Genomic DNA, 27875 nt, shown 5'->3' with positions numbered 1-27875 from the left:
AGTTTTGAGTTCGTATCCCCTTTATTTTACACTGACTACACTAATTCAGTATACAGTTCGATGACCCACGAGGGAGATGACTATAAAATAAGATATAAGGAATCAAATATCAGAAACATATAGACAATATGGAATAAAATATAGAATAATCCAAACAAGACAATGAATATTTACATCTGAAGTACAAGTGCAACTTTTAAATAAATCAAATATTTCATAAAAATGTGTTTCATGTTTAAAATAGCTCCCCCACAACAGCCGTGACATGTATAGTTCACAGCCTAAATGTGGTGTGTAGTTACGCTAGAAGACCACAAGATGGTGACATTGGCCTTTACTGTATGATACATGATCATACAGTAAAGGCATAAAAGCACAATGAGACTCAACTTTTGAGTGTCTTTTCAGTTGTGTAAGAAGAATGGTAACCAAAACTAAGTGTTTGGTTCCATATTTTGTTGACATATACTTACAATAGTGCCAGACTTGCACTTTATGAATGACACATGATAATAATTTGCATAGAGAGAGGCACAACTTTAGTTTGTCACATTTGCTTTATTTGAGGAAAAATAATCCTTTATCTTCGAGTTGTATAAAAATAACAGACATCTGATGAACACATACATTCCCATGCATTTTGCATTTTGCTGTATTTCATGACCGCACTGTCGCTTCCATCTGTTTTAACCAGAATCTGTTTCTTCGTCACAATGTAAATAAATAAATAAATGCAGCAAAAAAGATAAATAAAATGTTTATGCTGTAAAGCTCTTTGTAACTTGGTTCGTACTCATCGCCCTTTCAGTGTTATTGATTGTTATATTTATTTAATGTAATTTCTCTCTTCATGCTGTAACCCCTTTTAACAGTTTCAAATCAATATGATCACTTTTATATTATCGATTCTTGCATTTATTCTATGTAATTGTTGCCTTAAACACTTTAGACAGCTTTAAACTGTTTTCACTTTGTGTCTCTATATGTTTCTTCTGTAAAACACTTGTGAAAAGTGCGATATATACACATATTGTTGTTGTTGTTGTTATTATACATCATCACTATCACCATCGTTGTCATCACAAAGTGTTGTCTGTTCACATCGTTTATTGTTCCTTATAGAGGTTTCTCCAGTGTTATGTTTCAGGAAAATAATAATGATAATAATAATCAATAGGGATGCACGATATTTTTGGTACTATATCAGTATCGGCAGATATTGTTTTTTGTTTTTTATTTATTTTGCTCAATGAGAAAATGTATATCTACATCTGCTGCAACATAAATAATTATGTTAATTTCTCTACAGAAGAGACTGATATTGGTATCGGTTATCGGCCCAAAGCACTCCCGATATATCAGCATATCAGCCAAAAATCCACTACTGTGCATCCCTGAAGTAATAATAATAATAATGATAATGATAAATAATGAAAGTCTCTGCTCTGCTCTGGTCGTGGCTGTGTGTGTGGGGGTTTCTTTTTTACACCAAAGTTTTCCGAGAACATCCTCACTTCCTCCTTCCAATCTGCGCCAGGAGACGCGCGTTCTCCGCCGCTTTTGCGCGCAGGTTTTTGGCCTTGGCTACGTCAAAGAGGACGTTCATGATGTTGGTCGGGACGTCCAAGGACAGGGTCAGTCTGCTCCTCCTGTCTCCTTTGATGCTGTTGCGGAGCACCTGCCCTCTGAGCTTGGTCCTGCTCATGAAGCGGTAGTTTGCGGGGTTTAAGAATGACGACGGCGACGATGATGTCCTTTTTTCCCGGCTGGACTCAGCAGAAGAGGAGGAGGACGCGAGGTACTCCGCGGTCTGCAGGAGCGACCCCCAGTCGTCCACGGGGGAGTAGACCGGCTCGTCCACGTCCACGGCCATCTGGTCGTCGCAGGTGCGGTGCAGGCGCAGGCACAGGCTGGAGGTCGGTGTGCACAGGAGCGAGAGCAGCACCAGGATCTTCAGGGACGACAGCATGCTGTGTCCTCCTCTGAAGCAGCAGGTGAAGAGCAACAACAACAAAGAAGAGACATGCTTATTATTTCACTTCATTTAGACATTTAGAATATAACAACACAACAAGAATGTTGAATAGTTTCTTCTTTGTGGGGAAATGAATTGGGATTTATGAGCAGAGGGTTACAGCTGTAGTGCGTAACTTCTTACTTTATTTACGTTATATGGTCTGTGTTTATATAGCACTTTTCTCGTCTTGATGTATATAAACATATATATATATATATATATATATATATATATACACACACACACACACAGTTATATCAAATATGTAGACCTGTGCCAAACAAAGGCAAAGTGTTGTAAACAAAATAACAAGAACAATACACACACGTCACAAACGTCAAATTCTCAACCATGCAACATTGTGTGCATAATTTAATGAACTATTATAATTATGTGTAAACACATTAAATGGTTCCCGTGTCTTTTCAAACTTGTCTCTTTCTCCAAAGGGAAAAGTTGGATCTTTTGGCACAAAATAGATTATTTGTTCACTTTTCTTGTACTTTTTTTAACCTCCTCCCAAACAGATTGTATCTTGCTACATTGCCACATACAATGGGACAATGTCTCCTTCATCCTTGATGCAGTTTGTTACATACATTTCCAGTTGAAAGAAAACTGCCTCTACCCCTTGCTGCTTATTGTTGTTTTAAGTGTCTTTGTATATTGTTTTTTTTTTTTTTTTTTAAGTACTGTAATAATAAAGGTGTTTAAAAAAAAAAACTCCACACGACTCTCTCTCTCTCTTAGTTTCCAGTATAACAGTGTCTTGGTTCCCATTCCCACATGGAAGCATAGCAACAGCTCTGCAAGTAAAGCAAGACGCAGTTGGAACATAGACCTAAAGTGGCGTGCCTTTAAAAAGATCTGCTCGTAGTGTCTCTCTCTCTCTCTGTGAGTCACAAATCTGCAGCAGGAGAGGACATGCATTCCTCACAGCACTGTCTCTGTCACTCTGCAGAAGCTCTTCTTGCATCTTTTTTTTTATTTAAATTTTTTAAATGAGTGAGCTTTAGATCAAAAACAACTGATGAAAAAAAAATCAAGTTCCTTGTGGACTGAGAGGTGACAGATAAGTTACACGCTGAAGCTTTAAAGCATGACCTGCCCAGATCACCCTGATTGGGTCTCCTTCCTTGGGGGACAAATCAGTTAGGATTTAGGAGATTAACAGCTGCTCTGCAAAAGAGTTGGGAGGAGGATCCTCAAACACAGACACTAAACATGTGGAGGACTGACAACTGCTGCATGTAAGACGATGTTGGGAAGACTTAGAAGAGAACAAGGGGACATGCTGTTGATATGTGGAGTCTGGAATATTTTAGTTATGTTAAGGAACATGTGGTGTAGAAGACACATCTGTCAGTCTGTTCTTTATCTTATTGTTTCAAAACCCAGTAAAATAAATAGAATAGATTTGTGTAGAAATAGATGTTTATTCAGGATAGTGATATAGTTCTAATAATGTTCTGCATTATACAACATGATATGGTGCTTCAAATATGGTGATGAGGTGTTGAATGAGTTTATCCTACATTATTTATTTATTTTGAAAAGGTTTAAACCTGAAAAGTTGAGTTTTTTTTAAAGAGTTGCCCCACATTTTGAGGCAGACATAAATAAAGCCTTTCCTAAAACTGATTTTAGTGACTTTAAAGTCTTTAGGATAGAATAGAATAGAATAGAACAGAAGTTCAGAGTGATATTGTCCCTTTTGTTTTGCAGTTTTCAGAACAAAAATGATTTAAAAAAAACCAAACAATTAAAGAAACACGATATAACAAGAACAGAGCACAACTTAATTTAATCTCTAAATTAAATACAGTAACTAGAATCATTTAATTATAGTCTTGATCTCAACTTCTGTTGCACTTCCAGATCTAATCCTGTAGATTAGGGACTATAACTCTGTGGTTCACCATGTCTCTGAAGTTATGGTGTGAATAAATGGGAGAGTGACAGTGATGAAGAATAATGAAGTGATGCATCACTGTGTGTGTGTTATTGTTGACTTTCACTCTCACTTTAAGAACAGAACAAACAGAATGGAATAGAATAGCTCCTATTACACAATTGAACCCATTTTCTCTTGTTAAAAGTGTGAGTTATGGACTGAGATTTTATTTTTAGGACTGAGAGATTTACATGAGATGTTTAAGACTATCTTTGGTCCACATGACCACAGAGCTGAGTCACAAAGAAGCAATAACACTGTCGCTCAACTTACCACTCGTCTCCTATAATAAAGAATAGTTTGGTCAATCAACAACGTATTCCTGCAAAGAAAAAGAAAAAAAAAACCAAAACAAACCGGGCAAAATCCTCACAAGTCAAAAAAAAAGTCAGGTTTAGGGAAAATCCTGCAGGGAAAAAACCCCAGATGAGTGTGAGGAGATGAGCGGTTGCGCACAGTCTGCGCTGCGTCTTCTGCGTCCATTTAGCAGCGCATTCGTTTAGTAGGCGACATCAAAGTGCAGCCCTACGCCAGCAACGACGTCACACCGGTGACATTTTAGTGCGCTCGGGAGCATTCCATTGGTTGTAAAGCAGTGATGTAATGGGACAGAAAAAAAATATAACAAAGACGTGTAAATGTGAGCTCCTGTCTGTGAGCGCGAGGCGTCACGACACGCACATGCACACAGAAGGGGGATTTTTTATTTTTTTTTATGCTGCCGAAAACTTTTCACATTTATTTACACTTTTACTGTTAACACTGACGCTCAAACTGCGAAGTTAAAGGTTATAACATAATTAGATTGAAAGAGTTGGACAGTTCAGTTTCAGCACCACGGACAGTTCCACCATTAACGCTTCACATTTTAACCCTTAAAGCCTCAAAAATATCTTATTTTAACCATAAAACGGTCAGAATAGCTTTCAATATCTGGCAGTTATTAACAATTTACTGCACGTTAAATACTGGGTTTTATAGAGGTTTTATTTAAAAAAACAACAAAAAAAAACAACCAACAATAACAATAACAAGTTGAACATGAACACCAGATTTTGGGTGTTAAATCTGAAATTTGAACAGTATAAAATAGTTGGAATTTTTCCGATGCAAACGTGTCGTCTGCGATATGCTCTGTGTTCAAGGGCTAAACTCTTTGAAAGATCTGTTTTTGAAACAATTTACACAAACATATTTGTCTACAGTGGTTACACATGTTCACAATCATGTACAAAACTAAAATAAACTGCATTAGTGAGTGATTACATTTGTTGATATTTTCATTTTTAAAGCAAATGTCAAACATCTGTTTTAAAAAAAACAAACATCTTCATTCTTGAAAAAAATCTGCTAGCAAAGTTATTTAAATAAAATAATCTACATGATCAACTTTTGCATCGTCACATTTCCCACTTCCCATCAATCGCAGCCCACCAGAACTCTAAATGCTCATTATAAAGATGTGGAAACTCTGGCACATGAGGAACATTGAGTTTTAATTGATCCAGAAGTTTATTATCGAGTGGACACAGTACACGTGTCACTGACGCCACCCACTGTGATGTGCCAAAAATGATGGGGACATCGAGGAAGCGAGAGGACAAGAGCGCGTCAGGTCACTTTCTAATGAGTAACTTCATCGAGGGATTAATATGACTAGGTCGTCACAGCTGGAATAATCACAGTGTGTGACCCGATGTGTGATAACATGTCCTCCCACTCTGCGACTAAACTACGAGATGGGGATTGTTCATGCCCCTTCTCAACTTCAAACACAGGTTTATGATGGATTACATTGTTGTTGTTAGTAATTCAATGTAGGAAATAAAGAATCACAACTCAAAGTCCAGGTTCTTTGTTTCAAAACGCGCATTTCTTGGACTCTGTAGTGTATGTGGCCCATTTTTTTTGACAATAACAGACAGAGCCACATTAACATCAATCATAACCTATTTTCTCCCCAAGAAAAAAAAATCTCTTAACAAGCACAGGAATAATTATTCAACCGATCAGAAGCTGGGGCTGCCTGCAATTATCAATGAAACTAGTGCAGTGATACTTTTCTTCAGCAAGTCAAACTAGTCAAAAATACAGTATATATACACAATTATTTTACAAATGGCTCCAACAGACACATCTGTTTCCTTGGGTTTTCACTTGTCCTGTGACCAGTGCATTAAAAGTCATCCCAGATCGGACTTGTTTTCCTTTAATCATCTGCATCTTTGAGTTTCACACAGACAGAAAAGTTCATTTCCAGCCTCACAAAGGTTTCAAATGACACTGTGAGATGAAACTGAATACTTTGGACCTAGAATGAATTTGTGTAAACTACTGTTGTAAGAATGCTTGGTGGGGTAAATATGTGTCATGAGTGTCCGCCTGTTCGTCCCCTATCTTTACAAGTAAGAGTGTTAATCTGGAGCAGCCACAGCTCCAGCTCTGGAGGTAATACTATCTCCCCTGTGAAGATAATCAACTACTATTATGAAGTATGGAATTCTTTCACCCCAACCTGTCTAGGCAGATGACCGCACATCTTTGAGTCTGAAAATTGAATTGAATTGAACATTTTCAGCTTTTCCATAATATAATTTTTGTGAAAAGATCAAATATAAAACAAAGAGAAAACACTGGAGTTCTTGTTGTCCATGGAGGATTCTAAGGGGGCACAATGCAGAGCAGAATCCTGACAAATATGAGTTCAGTCTCGTGTGAGAAAGACTAACGTGTCACTAACAGAATTAAAAACAAACAAAACAAAAACCGGCTGTCATGAGAATCAAGCACAACAAGTTCCGTGAACACCGTGATCCGTGTCAAACCATCAACCGAATGAAAAAGTGGTAATCGTGAGTGTTTCATCTCACTCTGCCAGAAACAGACAAGAAAAAAGAACCTTCGGTACATGCTGCCCTCACATCAACACCCACGCAGGAATCCCCTGCCACTGCTGGGCCGTTCTGATGGAGAGAACCTTGAAATCAGTCTCCCTCACTGGATCCCTGTCGGCCTTTCATCTGGCTCCCGGCCTGAGCTGTAACACCCCCTGCCAAAGGAACATATGTAGAGGTGCAGGCACTCGGCCACCACCATCTAATTTTTTTTTAACACTGACACGATGCACAGCTATTGACAAAAACACACAATAAAGAGATAAGACAGGAAAGAGAAAAGCAGAATATATGTATAAGTCTATAAAAAAAAGAAGAAACTACTATGTTTTTCACATTTTTTTTTCCCAAGCACATATTTCATACAACAAATCAACACTTTATATTACTTTGGTATAACACTATGGTAATAATAGGAAAGTAATGTTATGGTTATACCGTCTTAATTATGGCTTAGGAATAATAAGATTAGAAGATTTTTGGACTTCCATGTAAAGGTATTGAAATGCTGGATATTAATGGTATCACTGTAATATTACCTCCCTATCACTGTGTTGTTATTCTACTGTAATGTAAAGTGTTAACAGCTTTTAAAATATATAAATAAACAGTGATGTACAAAAAAGAAATCTTTCTTGTCTTGAGCTGCTTCATCTCCAGGATTCGATGTCTGTGAAAGTGAAAGACGTTCATTTTAAAAAGGTGAAGTTTGCATCCTAGCCACAGTTTTACACCACGTGTCATCTACCTGTGCTCTCCTTCCCACACCGGCTCTGACACTCTTGCTTGGTGGAGAACTGGTTTTGGTTGCCGCCGCAGCCCCCGTACACAAACGGCCTGCACTCCCCCGAGCGAGGGTGGAAATACCAGAGCAGAGCGTATTCTGAACACGTTCCCTCTGACATGGGCTCCAGACAGCGATCTGACACTGGAGTCGCATGTGAGACGACAAAGGAGACGACGAGGGATGGGGTTAGGGAGGAAATCAAAGCTGTCTTTTCAATAAAGATGCAGTAGATTCATTTATTCAATCCAATTTCTGCCGTTATAGGTTACATTGTTTGTCTCCACAAAGAGGCTGAACAACAACAACAAAACTTTCTTTGAGTAACTATCAACTGAATCTGTTCCCGACGGGAACATCAGGTTTAGTCACCACATGACAAAAGTGACAATTAAAACATCATTTTCCACTTTGAATCTAACGCAGGCACTTTAAACATTTATGGATTATGTTTTGCTCTTATCTTCCTCTCCCACCTTGTGCTCCTAATAGTCTTGATATACAGAGTGAGTAAACAAGGATAAAAAAAGAGAGAGAGGAGGAGGAGGAAGAGATAAAAAGAAACAAATCTGTTGTCTCGGCCACTCACCGGCAGTGTTTGTTCCAAAAACCCTTCTTTTATTTCTCTGTCCCCCGCTCCACTGCACTTTCTCTCCCTCCAGAGAATCTAAAGCCAGAGACATGAACATGTTCAGCCATCAAGGACCATTTAATAAATGAAAAGGTATTTTGTTGACTTATCTTCCATCATAATCTATGTAAATAGAGATTTTGGAATGGGAAAATCAGCTATTAATGTACTTGTCATACGAGCTCAAATAAAAACAATCAACCTAAAACAGTAAAAATACCTGTACAGTTAAGATTCTCTGCTCTGGAAAACAAACACACAAACCAAGACGGAGGAAGGAGAATGCAGATTTGTAGAGATCAATCTTTTAAGTTAATCTCTTGTGTCACATTGTCATTCTTATTAGGAAAAATATGAATTCCAGCCGGGTTCAATCAAACTATTCAAGTGTAACGTTAGTGACGGCAGAGCAGCCGAGTCGTGCTCATGCTGGCCGATTAGCATCAACGCCTTCATTTGTGCTTTACACTCACGGTTGATTTCCCACCGGTGAAACAGTCAGCTGGCTAACGTCCAATCACATACACACAATACAAATCTTACTGCAGCTCCTTGCAATTTCCTATTCATATTCATATGAACGACAAGATCTATCTAGAAATCCTTCAGTTTCATCTCGAAAGATGTTTAGTTAGTCTGGAGCACTGATGGGCAGTAACGCGTTAGAAGTAACCGATTACTTTTTTCATGTAACGAGTAAAGTAAGGGATTACAATTAAGTAATCCCTTACTAATAATTTTCTCCAGGTTCTCCGGCTTCCTCCAACAGTCCAAAAACCATGCAATATGGGGATTAGGTAAATTGGACACTCTAAATTGACCGTCGGTGTCTGTGTGGCCCTGCGTTGGACTGGCAATCTGTCCAGGGTGTGACCCCGCCTATCGCCTTATGTCAGCTGGGATTGGCTCAGCGGATGGACGCATAATCTTCAGTTTCTGTCAAATTAAAACAATTTCACCAAAGGTTTACACACTGAACCTTTAAAAGACCTTGAGTCTTCTGCACATGCAAGGATTAATCTAGTTACAACAGCTTTGAAGAGTGTCTCATTTTTTTTGCCGTATCGAAGATGAAATGAAATTGAGAAGTTTGGTACGAGTGAGATTTTTTTGGTGTGTTTAGCATTGAACTGTGGCCCCCGCTGCGCTCCATTCATTACTTTATACACAACAACGGCTTCTAATGATTTATGAATAATTACAGTGACATTGACAAGGGGCAATGACAGGCTCACGCTTTGATTAGTTTTCCGGTCCCATTGACCTGAAGCAACAATGAATTGGGATGCAGATAGACATTCTTTCCTAGAGGCTCTATTCACTAATGAGCATTATGAAATATTGTATGATGGATGAATGTTGTTGGTGCATGATGACATTTTTCTTTCTTGTGTTGACGCTGACGGCGTCAGTGACGTAGAGCAGGCGCGGCTGATTAAAACACGAGTATACAATCTATTGTGGTCGACCGCGGAAGCAGTGGGGGACAGAAATAAGGAGAGATGTGATTTTGTTGTTACTGTCGTCAATACTTTGTCCTGATATTCGTTCTATGTGTATTCAATAAGAAATAATAATTCCAAGTGGATAGAAAGGGAACATTTTTTACAATAAGTGAACACTTATTAGAGCGATGAAGGGAGAAGAGCATCCTGACCTGCACATCCTGCATCACAGCTGTTACACATAAATGTGGCTTTCAAAACTTGGACAGGGCACATCGCCTCAGACCAGGTTGATACGAAAATTAAGAAATGATTGTCAGGCTTGGGTTGGATTTAGTCAATTAGGAGGCAAAACATTTGAGTAAAATAGACGTTTTTTTTGTTTTGTTTAAAATAAATAAATAAAAAAAATGCTTTATTGTAAACATTTAGCACTTTCAAAGAGCAGCTTAAGAACCTATTGTTCAGACAGGCTTTTAGTTAGTTGTGGGTTTTACTACAATTAGTTTTTTTATCTTTTTAGGTGCACAGAGCTGTGAGTGTTGTATTTGCTGTGAATTCTTTATGTGAAAAGTGCGATATAAATAAACTTTACTTATTTACTTAGTATAATGTGTAAAATGATTAAAAAAAAAACTGACTGACTTAGTGTTTCGCTTTAGAACTGAGGTTTTACTACTTTCACAACACAGGCTGTTTTCTTTCCATCCACAAAAACAAGTGTGAAAGTTTATTATACTCAAGTGCAGGTGATAACTCATAAGGTGTGTGACTTGAATCCGTTTCCTATTGCATATTGGCTTGCCTTTCGACTGAAAACAGTATCTAGTCCAATCTGTTGACAGTTGTGGGTCTAGCCCCTCCTGCACCATGGTATTTTGGTACGATTCCTAATGGAAACGCAAAAAAATACGTTCCAAACCATTCCACTCGGTGGAAACACGGCTTAGCTGTCAAACTCACTGGCCTTCACTCATACGTGCCATGCTTAGTTTTCTATTTTCCCCTAAACAGGAACATCATTTATCGCTATCATGTACTACTGAAGAAGAGCCGAGACTAGTGACTCCCCAGTCAGTAAAATGTTTGACGTTGTAAATCAAGTGAGAAGTCAGAAAGGACATCACACATTATACTTACCAGTACGATTCAGTAGAATTCCATCGTCTTCAAGAATCACAGGGGCAGGAGTGGTCGTTTCCTCCACCCAGTCTCCATACTCTCCCTCTTCTTCTTCTTTTTTGCCTTCACTGATGTCACGAGAGAGGGATATCACTACATCTGGCTCTTTTTGAACATCCGTCACTGGGCGTGTCCCATCTGGATCCACAGACTTCACCATAAACTTATATTCCAACCCTGAAATGACAAAAAAAACACGACTACTACTACTACCATTTGCACTCCACTTTTATTGCAACGGAACAATGTTGAATATTCAGACTTTGCAGCCATTTGTTTTCAAGCCTAATTATCCTTTAAGTGTCATGAGAGAGGGAGGATTCTTTGGATTCGTGGAGTGGCGTCCCGTTTAATTGCAGTCTTATGTTTGTGAATGGCTCTGCTGCTGCTGCTGGCACCGTGGCACTTGTTCCTCCGAGAGAACATAGCAGATGGCACAGCACACACGGGTGCCATGCTGCTGCCACAGGACCGCTATATGGCAAACAGTCACACAGTATTTAGGGCCACCTCGAGGCACATTCGTGCACTCTTGAATAAAATGCAAACAAAAAAAGTCGTTCACGCACACTTACCACACTTTACTACCACCTCCTGAGTAACAAGCTCCTTCACTTCTTCAGCCTTGACGGAAAAACACAAGATTCAAAATCACTCAAAAGACATTTTTGATGAAAACAATGTATTTGTTTACTGTGAAACATGCAGTGTGTCTGTGTGAGTGAGATTGTGTATAAACACACCGAGAGTCCTGGTTCTCCTTTATCGCCCTTTGCTCCTGCATCCCCGATGGTTCCCTATAAGACAAACACACATTAGAATAAATCTGTGCTACATCGACATTGGGGAATTGACTTATTTTGGTGAATTACATGTTGGACTGTGTGGGTATGTACAGGGCAGAAAGAAACAGGGTCTAATAAGTATGAGAATGTGCGTGGGAGTGTGCAGGACCTTTTAATGCATGTGATTAATGGCTTACTTTTTAACCCCTGGATGGATTTAGTCATACTGTGTAATCATCTGTGGAAAACAGTTCAAAAGCATGGTGGTAATAATAGAGAGAATAATAGAGAGAAGTAAATATAAAGCTTCTTTTTTTTTTTACTTTATCAGTGCACCAGCCTGTAGTTTCATTTGTGGGCTGTTTTAAGTTTAAAATGTCATGGTCAAAATGGCCTAAAAATTGATGTGATTGATTTTCCTTGGACCATAAACTAGATCCTAACATTTGTTGTTGTTTGTTTTGCTACAGCGCCACACAAGCTTAGAATCAACCATTTAGTGTCAAACTGGTGGCCCGTGGGCCACATGTGGCCCGTCACTTAATGTCATGCCACTATGAAAAAATGGCCCACAACCTTGCTTTAAACTGAGGTGTAAGCTGAGGTGATAGAATATATAGACATAATATAATAAGATGAACTTACAGTACATACTATATAAGCTTTTCTGGTGTCTTAACTGACAATTATTCACGTTATTATTTGCTTAATTTTAGATTTATTGATTTATTTTGCACAATAAATAAGCTATGATTGTGAGGTATACATCGTTCCATATCAAAACAAGCATTTTTACTTTGAAATATCCTCATGAATATCTTTATTGTGATATCATGATGGAATAGTGTTATAATTTTCAGCTCATATTGTGCCCACCCATTACTGAACAATCGATTTTTTTTCTCTGTTTTTTTTCCTCTAGACCGGGCCCCCTCTTAACCTGACTAGATGCTCATTGGCCCCCAGGTCATTTGAGTTTGATTGAGAGATTTTATATGGCGAAAAAACAAGTTTATTAACATTTTGTGAAGCAAAAATGTGCCCGAGTCATAGCCAGGTGGTACACCATGAATGTGTACACTGTAAGATATTTTGCTGTACATTTACAGTAAATTACTGTGTGTATTTTTAGTAGTAAAATACTGTGTAATACTGGATAATGTACTTTCACAGTTATGCCACAAAATACTATGATTTAACAGTATTTACTTGTATTAAAACTACATCTTGGTGTTACTTCACAGCAACTACAGTATATCACTGTGTATTTAGCAATACTTATTTAACTGCAGAAATTTACTATATTACAGTTTACTGGGATTGTGTATAGAAATGAGTAGTTATGCCACATTATCAGATCAGATTACAATAACATTGTAAAGGCTAGTGTAGTGCTATGATAGTGCTTTAGGAGGTTTGTCTTGTGAGTGGAACGACGATGTGACTCTCACACTCTGTCCTCGGTGTCCAGACGTCCCCGGTGTTCCTCTCTGACACGGCTTCACTCTTCCTCTTCTGCCCCTCTCCCCCTGTTTGGGTGACACTCCTGCATCAGCAAGGAAAACACAACATCGGCACGCTAATCTCATTGTGCACAGAGGGACCGCGGCCCGAGATTAGATTCATTCCTTCTATTAGAGTTGTGCAGCCACTCTCTGTCACCACAGAGAGTCTGGCCATTGCAGCAGAAAGGAGCTAATTGAGTAAGATATTACTTGAAAGCTGCGGACAGAAATAGACGCTGTGTACACTATTGACCACACACTGCCACACAAAACACAGATGTGGTGATGACTATAATCAGCCTCATTTTTAGTTCCTCGCAATCTGTCACACTTTGTGAGTGTGACATAGTGAGATATGCAGTAAACTTAATATTTGGCTCCACCTACAACCCTCCTGGATATCCAGTGATGGATGGAGCGACTGTGTACGCTTCCTTCCCCTCATTTTAATGGACTGAGTGTGATGTAAATTCTTTATCCTAACTTATAATGATCCCCCCCCAAAAAAGAGACTTATTTTTATAGTCGCCTCTGAATGAACTGATTTAACTCTACTCTTCTTTTTTAGTGTTGCCACGCCTCGGTGTTAGTCTAAGAAGAGGCCGTGTTGTGACTGCACCACTCACTTAAAGACAATAGTAATTACCTCCTAAATCCTGAATGGGTCTATTTCACTACTTTTAACTACATCACTGAACGTGAACGGGCGAGGAAGCGCTGTAGTTAGTAACAATGTCTTTGGAGCTATTATTGTGTGTTAATTACTTAGTGCAGCTCAAGAAAATAAATGATGAGTAGTACTGTAACTTAGTTTGAGCTTCCCATCCAACCCCCTTTTGTCTGCTCTCTCATCTTCTATATGTGCATTCACTATATTTGGTGTTGCAGGTTAGGGTTCAGATCCGAGGAGAACTGAGACAATACCTGACAACTGAACAATAAGACACCGTCGCAGATTCTGGTGAGCAGCGTGCCAGGTCTGATACATATAGTTAGTAAGAGTTGAGGTAGAGTATCCGGTCCAGATCACTGGCGCCTTTGTATAGGGAGGGGCTTAGTTTATTGTACGTTATGGCTGTCAATACTGTACACCAGGTCTGGTTATAAGAATATATGAGTTATTAAACTTAAAGCTGACTGAAGATTAGAATTTTCTCTCACACGTGGTTTCCTGGATCTTCATTACACTAAAACGACAGCAGCACCAAGGCCATACAAACCCCTCCCATCTATGTCACGTTTACTAGTTAAGTTTCTGGGATTTTTCTCTGAATTTGATAAAGTAGCCTTAAAAATATCGATGAAAAACTGTGTATGATGAATAATTAAAAGTAAAAAATGAAAAATAGCACAACAATAAAACAGCATCTGGTTCAATAACAATTAAGTTACATAAATACAGACCATTTCCAAAAGACAGTATTAAATAAAATAAACAGATACTTCAATCATAAATAAAGAGATGGACATGTAACAAGATAACAAAATATGTCAAGAACTGTCATCATCATGCACAAACAATAAAACTAAATAAAGAAAAGAAGATAATGAAAAGCAGAGAACACTGTACAGTACCTTCAGCCCAGTGTTACCACGAGGACCTGGTGATCCTGGAAGCCCCTGATCTCCATCCCCGCCTGGACTCCCTGCTGAACCCTTAAAGCCCGGGAAGCCTGGGAAACCTGCTACACCCTGAATTAAGCAGGAATAATAATAATAATAATAATAATATTATTACATAATAATAATTAATAATAATACCAAATTGTTCCACAGTGTGAAGTCAAATGTGTACATTTAGTGACCTTTTCCCCTTTTTCTCCCAGATCACCATCAACACCACTGGTCCCTCCATTGCCCTTGTCACCCTGAAATTGTAAATGATTAAAACAATCAATAAAAATAAAAATAGTGCCACTGAATATGTTTCGGGAAGAGAGAGTTTACCTTGCGCCCTGTGAGTCCATTTAGTCCAGGCATTCCAGGAGTGCCAGGTAACCCCATTTCTCCCTTTTTTTGTGTGCAGAAACAAAGTTAACCGTGTCATATACAGAGAGTTTCTCATGTATAATGTATAATGTATAACACACATCATGTTTTGGTCCAGTCAGGATAATGAAGAACTTACCTTTTCTCCATCCAGGCCTGAATTCCCGATACGTCCGGGTAAACCTCTGAAACCCTGAAGAAGCAGGTACAAACCTTCGTTAACCAAACCAAACACTCCACAGGGATAAATGTGATCAATCAAAAACTCCTGTCTCCACCTTCACTCCTTTCTCCCCTTTGTCTCCTGGTAAACCTGCTTCACCTGGATCCCCCTGTAAAAACAAAAGAACAGCAACACAGATAACATGATAGCTAAAATCAGTTATGAGCAAACAAACCTTGGGTTGGAGTTGGTATAATAATAATAATATTCCTCTGAATACCTGATCACCCTTTTGGCCTTGCAGTCCTGTGTCTCCTTTGTCCCCTTTGGCCCCGTCCACTCCGTGATCTCCGTTACGACCCTAAAGTCACAACAAGCATTTTAAATTAAATAGTATTCCCTTTTTTGCATGAATAGTAATTAATTAAAATATGTTTTCCAACATCTTCCACACTGTATGACTACTTTAGTCAAAAAAAGGATAAGGTATATTGAATTTTAGGGTTTCCTGTACTTTTTATGAATGTTTTATACTTTCTGTGCTTTTCTCTTTTACTATATTTGAAAGTAAATGGATTTTTTGATAAAAACTCAAATTCTGACAGAAGACACATTGTAATGCTTAATATTTTATAAAGGGTGCCTACAGTGTAAGTGTAAGTTAAATTCAAGACTTTTTAAATGCCGCTTGGAGTGAAATTTAAGACCAATTTTACAATAAACAAAATCAACAAATGTTCGTTATGTTTATTTCAACATAAAGCATGACTTTTTGGTCCAGTGCAAAAGTTAGAATATCTACTTCCCAGTGTTGGCAAGAGGCGGTAAATTATTTATTTTCAATAACTGTTACCAATTATTTCGACTATTTTGCAAAAAAAATCATGAAATCATCCTATATGTCAACATTTTCAAGACTTTTGGAAAAAAAAAGAAAAAGGGGATTTAAGACATGAAGTCCTTGTTTTTAGATTTATGAATGTAATGCATTTTAAGACTCTTTATATGTACATATTATACATTTTATATTACTTCTTATTTCATATGGATACTAACATTTTCAATAGTTTCCATCTTATGTAAACCACTGACTCCAAACCAATGCCAATTTCTTTTACTAGTCTCAATTTAAATTCTGAATGATGCATTGAGAATGTGGAAATATGAATAACGACGCGATGTTTGTGACTTCTACCATCACTCCGTTGAGTCCCGGCTCTCCTGGATCTCCCTGTTTGAAAAGAGAGAAGTGAAAAGTATAACTAATGCTGTAGCAGTGACAATATCTATATTATATATACTATATATATATATATATATATATATATATATATACACACAAAAGACACTTTACTCACCTTCTGGCCGACAGGTCCTCGTGCTCCAAAGCGTCCCAATGCTCCCTTGGTGCCTGCATCCCCTTTCGAGCCCTTTAAAAAAAACAATATTATACACGCTCCATTATATTGATTTATGTCTGGTTCAGGTGGAACATAGTAGTAGTTACCGTTTATTATAGATTAAAGTAGCATGTACACTGATGTCTATCTAACAGTGCAGGGCATTGCTGACACTGAATGACTATCATATCATTTTCAGGCTCTTCTTCTTTTTGAATGATCACATCAGATTTTATTACCTTGAATCCAGGAGGACCATCCTCGCCCTTTTCTCCTTTGTCACCATCAAAACCTGGAGGACCTCGCTCACCCTGAAACAGACGCATTTACTGATAATTCCACAAATGGTCTTTGATTGTTTTAGCTTTGTGTAAAAGGTGATATATGCAAAATATGTACAACAAGGACCTTGAGTGTTTAAAATGGTTACTTAATTCAAAAATGTTGCACAAGCAGGTATCTCTGGTAGGATACTTTCTTTCCCTTTAAGGTAGTTTTTAATTAAAGGTAAAGCACCTTTAAATTATTATCCCATTCTATTTGAAAGTATATTAATTGTGCAATAGGACACGTGACTACAACTTTGAATCCTCTCACCGCAATTCCTTTGGAACCCTTGAAGCCTCGAGGCCCTTGGATTTGGAGCATACTGCCCTGCGGGGAGGAAACTTAATTGTGAATTCATGGTGCGTGTGGATGAAATTGGCCACCAATAATAAGATAATTACTATGGATTTGCACAGTTATAGGGGCTATCACCTCTAAATATACCTCATGCGACGCTCTGTTGTAATTTGCTCAGCTGTAACAAATCAGTGCAAAGATGAAAATCATCATACCCTCTCTCCTTTGGCTCCAGGTATCCCATGGTCTCCCTGAAACACACACACACAAAAACCATCAATCTCACAATGAATTCCCCAAACAAGATTGTTTCAAGTGTCATTTTATCCACAGATTACGTTCTCCTCTCGCGCTGCACTGTCTGCAACAGAACAGGAACAATTGCATTTGCGGCATTTTATTACGTCATTTCAATTACACAACAATCTAGTTAACCATAATTCACGTCTGATAAAATGTCAGGAAAGGTTGTCGCAGATAAATGTGTCGCGGTTCACCGACTGACTGTGATACATGAATCACACAAAGTGGCACCAGAGGTGCGACACTTCTGCAGAGAGCGGAAACAAACAAACATGAAGGCAGACTGATTGACAACTGACATTCCTGCTCCACAAACGTAACCCGGACCTAGTGGCACTTAAAATTTAATGAGAAATCCGCTATCTGAGGAACGAAAGGAGTCTGCAAGAGCATCTAGACATTGAAATGTCAACGGCGGCCTCTCCACTCGAACCTCGTACTCGGCTGCTGACGCAAAACAATCATCGCCGTGAGTCATGTGCATTTAAAGACTATCGACATTGTGGCGGATAAGGCCAATGGGTTTATTGATGTTCTGTTATCTCGGAAACAGCTGCATTTTTATATACGTATCTTGCAACAGTGGCGCACGGATTTTTACAGATTTTTATCTGCAGCGTAGGTAGAAAAAAGTTTCAGTGGACATACTTTGGTAAAGGAAGCGGAAAGTAAGGCTGAGAAATAGGTATTTTACATTAAAATATGATGACACATGGGACTTAGAGGTTACTTTATGCCTTTATATGCAACATTCAAAATTTAGCGTGTACGATTTAGTGACACCTAATGGTAAGACTAAAGTTTATAACAAACAGCGGAAATGTCAGCGGAAAACTAAAGCCTTCTCTGGTTGTTTTTGTCCACTTGCTGCTGCACAAACATGGAAAAGCCTTTGTACAAAAAAAGCAATTTTACACTTGTAAAAGTAATATGTATATACTGTATATCATTTCTAACAATAAACCCTTGTGCATTGGGCCACAAAATATAATCTATGTAGACTATTCTAAATTCAGAATAATCAGAATAATGACTGTCCTTTCAATACTCAGAGATAATGCCTTTCTTTTGGACAGCCACTTAGAATATATAAACTCGTCCCTATGTGATTGAAAGGAGAGTCTTTATTGGGAATAAAACACTCCACATGTAGATATATGATTTCAGCAGGCCAGTGTGCCAGAGTTAAAATGGTGATTACATGTGAATTTATCAGCGTAACTTTAGGGCTGAAGTTTGAACAGATGTTAAATGTATATAATTCTCAATAACTAAGATGTGGAGGGTTGAAAAACACCTCACCTTTTCACCTCTGCTGCCTCGTAAGCCTTTTGGACCCTATAGAAAAAAAAAAGATAAATATAGATATATTTTAGGTAATTTTGGTACATAAGAGAATGGTTATCAGTTGTATTGTTTAGAAGAGTCGTTTTTACGAGGTGTCCGGGAGCTCCTTTGACGCCTGGAACCCCCGCTTCACCCTGAGAGAAACACATGTATACATTATTTTAGCACAATCGACATAATCGACCACATGAATTCTATAAAACCTATATGAGCTCAGCTCAGCTCACCCTCCTGCCTGGGACACCAGACACACCACGGGCACCGGGACCTCCAGGTATACTGTCACCCTGACGAAAGAGAGACACCATTAAAAAGAAATCAATTCAAAGTTGTCATGACACATTGAATTCATGGAGTAAAATATGAGACAAATTCCATATTTTTTTGTACCCTTTCTCCTTTTACACCAGGTGCACCAAGAGGACCCTTTATTAGAGACATGGAAATCAAAATCATTTTAAATGAATATACTTCAAATGGGAAACTTTCCTGTGCCTGATACTTTATTAAAAAGGAAAATACAACAAGGTATCAAACACTCATTTTTATTATTCATTATCAGTACTCATTTTATAATTACTGTGCTAGATTGTTATGTTTACACTACATTTTAATTTCGTTGTATTAACATAAAATGACAATAATGGCAATTCTGGGTCTGTTTCCACTCTCTGTAGAAGACTTAGCACTTTTTGTCTTGTTTTCCCACCTGATATCCTGGTGCTCCCTGAAGCCCTGGAGGTCCAGGAGATCCGTTCTTACCCCTTTTACCCCGCTCACCCTGCATCAACAAACAAAACATCAGCCTTTTCTGTGTGTGTATTTATTCAAAATCTGGACTGATTTTACTTGATTAAAAAAGAGCTAATTGGTAAGATGATGCACCTCTCTGCCGGGTTCTCCTGGGTCCCCTGGGGTACCCTGAAGGCCTGGGGGACCTTGGAAGCCTGGGTTGCCACGGATACCCTGGATGCCTTGAGCACCTGGTGGCCCCGGCTCACCTGGTTCACCCTGAGGTTAAAAAAAGATAAGAAAAAAAGAAACAATGAATAACTTTGGTTGTTCATGTTATTATCCTTTGTTTACAGTGAAATATTAAGCACTACAGCTTTAAAGGTAAGTTGTTGCATACATGTTAGGATTCAGCTCCTCTCTTACATTTAACCTTTTCTGTTTATCAGAGCAAAAACTTGAAACGAGTGAGTCAGTGAGTCAGTGAGCCAATTAAACTGGCTAAATTAAAACCACAGTGAGACACAGTGTCAATTAAAGTGAAAGTGATTGAAAAAGAGAGAGTGCGGTTAATTGAATACGTGGGGACGCAACCAAGAACGCCGGCGCTTGTATTATTAGAATTACTTTCATCATGACGAAGGACGGCTATTTCACCTTGTGTCCTGGAGGACCGGCCTGGCCTTCTGGTCCCCTGTAGCCAATTCCTGGCTCACCCTAAATACACACACACAAAACATGTTTACACAAGTATTTTTTACGGAAGAGTATTAGGGCCACATGTAGAATTCTGAGATTAAAGTCAAAATACTGAGAGTATAGTCAGAATTCTGAGAAAAATTACAGAATTCTGATGAAAAGAAAGTCAGAATTCTGAATTTAATCTCAGAATTATGACTTTTCCTAATACTCTAATAAAATCTAACCCTAATAGTTTTTAATCCCATCCCTTCCATGAAAAACCTAATCTCCAAGATTTCTATACTATCACAAATGAATCCATGTTGATCACAGATTTATTATGAGTACTCAATGAATTTACCTTTTGCCCCTTTTCACCAATTCCACCCTGAAAAGTGTGAGCAAAAAACAAACCAAGTTAGAAAGTTAGAAAGTTTCAGTGCAACAAACACACACAGAGGAGTTTGAAATAAAAAAACACCAAACAACAGTGAGACTTGTCAGCGTGTTTAACAAGGGGAATTATTCATGTCTGCTTTAATCCGTTGTCTTGCAGTCAAACAGAAATAGAACTGAGGGGACATCAAGGTCCTGGACTCAACTGACTTCACTGACAGGTGATATGAGAGAGCAGCTCCGAGACGATGCAACATGCAGTGTTTGTGTGAGTGGTGACGATATTTTTATGAACTTTGAGGCAACTGTAATTCTCAATCTTTGGATGACGACGATGGAGATTTTTCAGTGGGATTATATCAGTGACACACAGTGGAAAGAGTACTGAAATATTCTACTCCAGTGAAAGTACTGAAACTAGTGAAGTACTGGTCTAAAAATGTACTTAAGGTAAAAAGTATCTTGTTTAAAATGTACTCAGAGACCAGAGAGTAAACAGGAAGTTGTACCTTTTCTCCTGGTTTTCCACTCTCCCCTTGTTGACCCTAATGTATTTGAAAAGCATTGTCAGTTCATTTTTGACCTGATAGAAGAAAGAATGTGAAGCATTAAGGTTTACTTTGGGCCCTTACCTTCAAATGAAAATACTCGGGAGGATATGGGTACGGCTGTCCAGCTTCTTCATCATAACCCCCCTCTCGCCTCCTCTCCATCTCCATCCTCCTCCTCTCCCACTCCTCCCTCTCTCTATTCAAATCTCTCACCCCCCCCTGCTCTGGCTGCTGCTTGTTCTTCTCCAGCTCGACCTTGGCCTCCCTCTCCAGCTCCTGTCTCTCTCTCTCCATCTCCAACCGCTCCTGCTCCCTCTCCCTCTCCAGCTCCTCATCCTCCCCTTCCCTCTCTCTGTCCACATCCTCCTCAGTTTGCCAGTCATAGTCTCCACTCCTCTCCTCCTCCAGCTCATCATAGACCGTATATTCAGGCTCTTCCTCCGTCTGTTCGTCTCCTCCAGCCTGATGAATCTCTCCTTCAGTCTGTGTTTGACGATCAGAGTTTTCTTGCTTCTTCTAGAAGAAAGTTGCACCGTCTTATTTATTTATTTATTTTTTTAACTGATATCTATTTGTGCTGTTAATTATACTTACAAACTTACATTAAAATGTGTGTAACCTTGCGCTCCAGAGGTCAGAAGCTGAAATCAAAAGAGCTAAATCTTATTTTTGATGCAATTTGAGTCACATATGTAAAGATTCTACGATATAATGTTGTAAAAAGTGCAGATATCTATAGTGGTCGTTATTACTTTTTGTGCCTCCTCGTACCGATGTCTTCCACCAGGAGCGCCTGGCATGAAAGCCTAAAATGATAACGACTGCAATTTTATATATACTATTGGAATTGGTATTGGTCCGATACAGGTCAAAATCGCTGGATCAGATAAAAATATAAATAAAAATCAGCAAAAGCATTTTAGCCGAGTCATGTTTAGGCTGTTATTTTTTGAGAGAACATTATTTGTTAGACAGTGAAGAGAATGATGTCTTTAAAAGGACTTGTTAACAGCTTCATACGTTCATAAATAGTCAAAAATGACTAATATCGGACTAATATCGGCATCTACTCGAGTTTTTTATATCGGTATCGGACACAAAAAAAGATGTATCGACCAGTGAACACTTACCATGGAATCAGGCCAGGGGGCGCCTCTTCTCACCCTCATCTGGTGTTGAGGCACCTGTTAAGATTTGCCCAAAAATGTTCATTTATTTATTGATTTATTTACTATGTTTTTAACTATACACAAATAATGTATAAACATGCCAGATTTAATAGTTGCCCAGATGGTTACTGGGCTTGTAACCATCTCTTTAACACATTCACAGTCATATTTAGTGCTAAACCTGCGATGCTTTCTACCAAGCAGTCATGTCAACAAATATTTTAGAAATCTTTCAAAAACTCAAGATGTTATTTGTTATTTATCTTGCAAATAACAAACTGAATTCACTTTTTTATGCCGATTTACTGGGCTTCTTCTCTGGGAAGTCAGAAATTAATCAAGCAAACATTCAACCACTAAAACAATTTTTTCTGTTCAAGAATGCAAGTAAATAACTAGAATTTGACTTCTTAAGGAAGAAATAATGTGTTTTACTATTTTTTTTGTAAAACAGTAAATTTATGTATAGAATAATTATATTTTAGCATTTAACCCTTAACATTGAGTGTATCACCAGAGAGGAGAGCGTTGGAAAAACACCTGTATATAGTTTCCATTTTTTTGAGTCAAAAACACACAAATGTTATTTTAAATATGTGTTATAGTGTTCAAATTTCAAATTTAAGACACACAATCTGGTGTTCATGTACAACTACAGGCTTTTTTCTTCATTTTAAATTGTTAATACACTATTTAAACATGCAAAACATTATTTTTGATAATTACCAATGCTGTTTATTTAGGGCAGCTGTGGCTTTGGATTAAGCATTGCAAATGTGTTGTGCACTGTACATTATGTGTGTGTGTGTGTGTTCAGAAAGAAAGACACAGACTTGTTGACAGTTCTTTCAACTGTTTTTGTTTTACTGAAGGATACATGCACAGTGAGAACACAGACAAAACACGCTAATGACAGAGGGGAAATTTTCACCAGTGAAAAAGGACGTTTAATGTATACTATATTCTGGATAATATCACCGGTAATGCAAAGTATTTTCCATGTTTAATAAATAACTTCAGTACAATTTGACACAAGGACATTATAGTATTCTAAGTGTTTGAGGAAAGTTAGTTGTCATGACAGAGAATTATTTGTTCTTATAAATAAATAGAAAAAGTAAAGATGACAAACTGGAGAACCACAACAATCTCTTTCTTTTTTCTTTTTAGATCTTTGCTTCTACAAAAGCTCCAGAAACAGGAAGTGATATGTGCTATGACCACAGCTTTTTTTTGGGTGAGTGACATCGTTGCTGTGTGAAAACATCGCCCCCAGCTCGTGAAACGTTGGTCAGGTTCTGTGGTCACCACCAGTTCACAGTTTATTCACACTCTCCGTGTAGTGTGTGATTTCTTTTGTTTAACTCTATAAGTCACAGTCTCTCTGGAATTAAGACATGTCCTGTTTAAAGAAACGAGAGGGAGAAATGATTAAAAGTAACTCTCTGGAGTGGTTTTTGTCAGTACTTTAAGAGTTAAGTTTTTTTTTGTCAATCTTATTCAGGCAAGTTCTTAAGAGAAACTCAACGCATGCTGCTTTAAAATGTGCTGTTCTGTCTCATGCTTTGGTATTAGTATTGGTATTAGCGCCAAACTGAAGAGAGAAAAAAATTAACCTTTCTAGAATAAAGTCGTAATATCAAAAAAGTCATAATAGTACGAGAAAAAAGTCGTCATTTTATGAGAATAGTCGTAATATTATGAGAATAAAGTCATAATATTGCAAGATAATATCAAAATGTAACCATGAAATGCTCTCACAATATTACGACTTTATTCTCACAGTATTACGACTTTATTCTCACAATATTACGACTTTATTCTAACAATATTATTACATTATTCTGATAATATTACGACTTTATTCTTCTTCTTAACTTCTTAAGTTTGGCCCTAATATTCCGTCGTACTTTGGTAATGTCCATGTGTTAAAAAAACAACTACATTGATTTGTTATTCCCTATGTGTTTACGTTAGCCTTTCACAAGCATGTGCACTTTATGCACTGGTGAAAATTTCACAGGAAGCAGGAAGATCTTGAAAAAGTGCTTTTCATATATATATGTATATATACACATATACGTATATATGTATATATATGAATTAATCAAAGGACCCCAAGGTTTACTTGTGTGGTCTGGTATTGTATCTCCTTGACTGATTCAAGCACTTGTCCATCACACACATTTAAGAGTAAGAGGTTTGCATTCCAGGACATGCAAGATTAGAGCAGGTAAAAAATAAATGAATTCAGAACTCTACCTTTTGTGGTTCTTGTGCAGTGATGGGAGGAGTCGGCAGTGATACGTCATCCTGGTCGGGACAAGAGAGAACACAAGTGAATATACAGTAGCTCTTCATCCATTCATCACACTATAGAGTACATAGGAGACATTTTCAATAATTACAAATATGGCCCTCTAAATGGTTCTACAATCTACCTGCGTATTAAATGTAATACTGAAAGACTAAAGGCCCTTTTCCACTAGCAGGGCACGCCTCGCCTCGGCACGACACGGTTATTTTGCGTTTCCATTAGCAATAGTACCTGGTAAAAATCCTGAAAATGTGCGTTAATCTCCAACATTTAGCAAAGGAAATGTCTAAAATCTCAATATTTAACAGAGGAGTCTGGTGTATTGCCGTGTATATGGAAAAACAGCATAATATCACTGCACTTTCCTTCTCTATACACGGCAATAAAACTTTTTTCAACTTCCAACGCAAGTCTCTCAACACAAGACGTGAATGAATTACTGATAACTAAATTAAAAATGCTTACAGAGTACAAATACTTGTATTTCACCTGTTCAATTGCCTCCGAGTGTGAGTAAAGTGTCAGAGGAACACTGGAGGTGTCTGCTAGTGTTTGTGGACTCTCTGTGGGAAACTGTTCCTCCTACACAAATGAAAACAGCACAGAAAACATCACAAACATCAGATCAGTGACCAACAGTTCAGCCTTTACAACAGGAAATAAGTTTTTGTTGCAAAACTAAACTCAATTTAGCCCAATTCTTTATCCACTGGACGTGGAAATTAATGTTTGGACGTGGAGCAAAAAGCAACATGGAACTATTAATCGGAACATTTATACACCGTCCAGCTGAAACAGGTGAGAGAGAAAATTGGTCACGCAGGGAAAGTTCTTCCCGTTTTTTAAAGAAAAGGGCATAAACTCAGCAGATGAGGTGCAAAGCAGATGCAGTGGACTGTGATGGAAAACTAATTCATTCTTAATAATTAAGTCAGGTAGTGGGTGTGTTATTAATTAACTCTCTCCTGTGTTCTGTGTGGGCACAGATATAATTTAGCCCCCCCCCAGAGGCTGCTATCAAAAAGAAGCAATTTCATTATGAGTTTGACAGGGCTGTGTAACAAGAACAACAACGACCATTCAAATAATGTAACCACCCCAACTCCTCAAACGTCACTTTGAAAATTGAAGTTTCCCCACAGTGCAGGGATTAGTCACTCGCCACAGCCGTTGCCTACCTCGTCTTCATAACCGTCTCCTTCGCCGTCTCCTTCGCCGTCATAAAACTCCTCGTGTTTATCTTCATCTTCTTTGCTCATCTTTAGATATAAGAGAAATATAAATATTTTTTACAGTTACAAAGTTACAAAGCAGCTGATTCAATCAAGTTCTTACTGGTTAACTCTGGTTATTATTGTTGTTCTTAAAAATGCTCATTTATCATGGTTATTTGTTGATGTTTAGATGAGGGCAAACGTGATGTTTGCAGGGTTAGTGTGAAACCCCCGTGAAGGACATTTACCAGGCGTTGTCTCTGCCTCTTAGGTCGTCCTTTATTTCCTTTGCCCTGGTTAAGAAGTGTCACAGTGAGAGAGAGAGAGACAAAACACAAACATAAAAGGTTTCCCATGCTTCGTGATCAGGTATGAAACGATGAGTTGATACTGTAAGTCGAATGAAAAGTTAATGAATATCAAAAAGGAATGCAACACCTTTACATATCGACATTGAGGCGTCTTAGTTTTCAGTTTTTTTGTATTTATAGGACCACGTCAGAAGTTTTGCATGTTTTAGCTCATTTATTACAAAACTAATTATTCTTCATATGACTTTTGACCATTTTGATTTAGATTTGAGTCCAATATTTACTTTAATTATATATGCAACTTAGATTTTAACAACTTTTTAGAGGGAGAAAGATCACAACATGGACATGTTGGTGTTCTGAAATGACAAAATCTTTACTATTGCAAACTGAAATTGTCTTTATGACACTTACAATGGAGGACAGAAACTAAAGACATGAAAAACTGGTATGGTCCGAACAAAAGAATATTAAAAAACGTGTTAAAATGACCCCAGAAGTTTGTTACATCTACTAAATAGAAAGAGTCATGCTAGTTTTAATATACTGTGATGTGGCTGCGGTGTCTTTACCTTCCCACGTTCCCGGTTTTTCTTCTTATGTCCTGAATTCTTCTTCAAAGAATCTTCCTGAGTGAGGACGACCGTGTCCACCGCAGTCTCGGGTAAACCTGAAACCGTCTGAGAGCCACAGTTTATTGCCATAAGTTTATTGTTTTTCTTTCTTGTATTAATTCAAAAAACTAGATACATCTTAAACAGTTTGTGGCTGCACTGTTTGTCCTTCAGTAAATGTGTATTGTAATACATACTGTGATATCCTACAGATTTATACTGTTAAAAACAGAAATGTTATAAATGCTGAATTAGAAACTTTAAATCAACAATCTTCATGAGATGTCCTTACTTCCTGGATGGTAGTATAATTGAAAGTGGAATTGACGACTGTAAGGTTCATTCCGAGTGAAGACATGTCGTCGCCGTCCTCGTCCTCGTCCGCCGTCCACTTCTCTGTGGACTCCTCCAGCGTGGTCTCATCAGTTCCGTTGAGCTCCTGCTCCTCGGTCGGCGTGGTGACGTTCCACAGAGTGGGACCTTGTGCAGTTTTATTCAGAGGCTCCTTCAAATCATCAGATGTGAGATACACAGGATAAGAAAGAGATATTAGAGTAAGACTTAAACATGCAGACATCAAAATGAACTTGTGTCATCATCTTAAGATTGGTATATTGCAGCTTATTTGTCATTCACTCATTGGTTTTTTATTGTATTTGTACTTATTTATAAGTATAATTTTATCTAAACACCCCTATAACAGGGGAACCTGTTATTGAAGTTTTTCATGAGGTGTAAGAATCAAATTTACTTACAACTGATGATGACTCAGGAAAGTGGCCACTCGGATCCTCAGTGGTGTCAGACTCTACCAGCGGCTGACTGGTGAGCTCTAATTTCACAGAACCCTGTTGAGACGAGACAAGA

General features: G+C 38.1%; 2 protein-coding genes across 2 annotated transcripts in view; both read right to left on the bottom strand.

Annotated features, from left to right (window-relative positions):
- Positions 1 to 591: 591 nt before the first annotated feature.
- On the bottom strand, positions 592 to 4904 carry ucn3l (urocortin 3, like). The gene is made up of 2 exons (XM_058624964.1): positions 4245 to 4904; positions 592 to 1982 (listed from the first exon to the last, which is right to left on the bottom strand). Exon 2 carries the CDS (start codon positions 1967 to 1969, stop codon positions 1511 to 1513), a length of 459 nt encoding a protein of 152 aa, XP_058480947.1. The 5' UTR covers positions 1970 to 1982; positions 4245 to 4904; the 3' UTR covers positions 592 to 1510.
- A 127-nt stretch (positions 4905 to 5031) lies between these two features.
- col7a1l (collagen type VII alpha 1-like) overlaps positions 5032 to 27875 on the bottom strand; it is a 71014-nt gene continuing 48170 nt past the window's right edge. The window contains exons 71-108 of the mRNA XM_058624965.1: positions 27764 to 27856; positions 27301 to 27513; positions 26967 to 27074; positions 26332 to 26376; positions 26048 to 26128; positions 25359 to 25451; positions 24815 to 24865; positions 22514 to 22567; positions 22136 to 22189; positions 21986 to 22024; positions 21465 to 21899; positions 21342 to 21377; positions 20798 to 20824; positions 20413 to 20472; positions 19909 to 20034; positions 19733 to 19804; positions 19414 to 19449; positions 19251 to 19310; positions 19113 to 19157; positions 18979 to 19014; positions 17589 to 17624; positions 17347 to 17403; positions 16989 to 17060; positions 16708 to 16779; positions 16545 to 16580; positions 15630 to 15710; positions 15465 to 15518; positions 15326 to 15379; positions 15145 to 15207; positions 15003 to 15065; positions 14773 to 14889; positions 13144 to 13221; positions 11651 to 11704; positions 11483 to 11531; positions 10866 to 11084; positions 8239 to 8316; positions 7614 to 7793; positions 5032 to 7535 (exon numbers count right to left, since the gene is read on the bottom strand). Of these exons, the coding sequence (XP_058480948.1) occupies positions 7516 to 7535; positions 7614 to 7793; positions 8239 to 8316; positions 10866 to 11084; positions 11483 to 11531; positions 11651 to 11704; positions 13144 to 13221; positions 14773 to 14889; positions 15003 to 15065; positions 15145 to 15207; positions 15326 to 15379; positions 15465 to 15518; positions 15630 to 15710; positions 16545 to 16580; positions 16708 to 16779; positions 16989 to 17060; positions 17347 to 17403; positions 17589 to 17624; positions 18979 to 19014; positions 19113 to 19157; positions 19251 to 19310; positions 19414 to 19449; positions 19733 to 19804; positions 19909 to 20034; positions 20413 to 20472; positions 20798 to 20824; positions 21342 to 21377; positions 21465 to 21899; positions 21986 to 22024; positions 22136 to 22189; positions 22514 to 22567; positions 24815 to 24865; positions 25359 to 25451; positions 26048 to 26128; positions 26332 to 26376; positions 26967 to 27074; positions 27301 to 27513; positions 27764 to 27856 (3147 nt within the window). The 3' untranslated portion in view covers positions 5032 to 7515. The remainder of the gene's footprint in view (positions 7536 to 7613; positions 7794 to 8238; positions 8317 to 10865; positions 11085 to 11482; positions 11532 to 11650; positions 11705 to 13143; positions 13222 to 14772; positions 14890 to 15002; positions 15066 to 15144; positions 15208 to 15325; positions 15380 to 15464; positions 15519 to 15629; positions 15711 to 16544; positions 16581 to 16707; positions 16780 to 16988; positions 17061 to 17346; positions 17404 to 17588; positions 17625 to 18978; positions 19015 to 19112; positions 19158 to 19250; positions 19311 to 19413; positions 19450 to 19732; positions 19805 to 19908; positions 20035 to 20412; positions 20473 to 20797; positions 20825 to 21341; positions 21378 to 21464; positions 21900 to 21985; positions 22025 to 22135; positions 22190 to 22513; positions 22568 to 24814; positions 24866 to 25358; positions 25452 to 26047; positions 26129 to 26331; positions 26377 to 26966; positions 27075 to 27300; positions 27514 to 27763; positions 27857 to 27875) is intronic.

The sequence above is a fragment of the Solea solea genome, chromosome 3 (assembly GCF_958295425.1).
Source record: "Solea solea chromosome 3, fSolSol10.1, whole genome shotgun sequence".
NCBI classification, from domain to species: domain Eukaryota; kingdom Metazoa; phylum Chordata; class Actinopteri; order Pleuronectiformes; family Soleidae; genus Solea; species Solea solea.
Note: the sequence above shows the minus strand (reverse complement) of the source record. Positions and strands in the feature narration are given on the sequence as shown.

Coding starts and splice junctions, on each gene's coding strand:
- ucn3l (XM_058624964.1), bottom strand. CDS start 1,969: ATGCTGTCGTCCCTGAAGATCCTGGTGCTGCTCTCGCTCCTGTGCACA.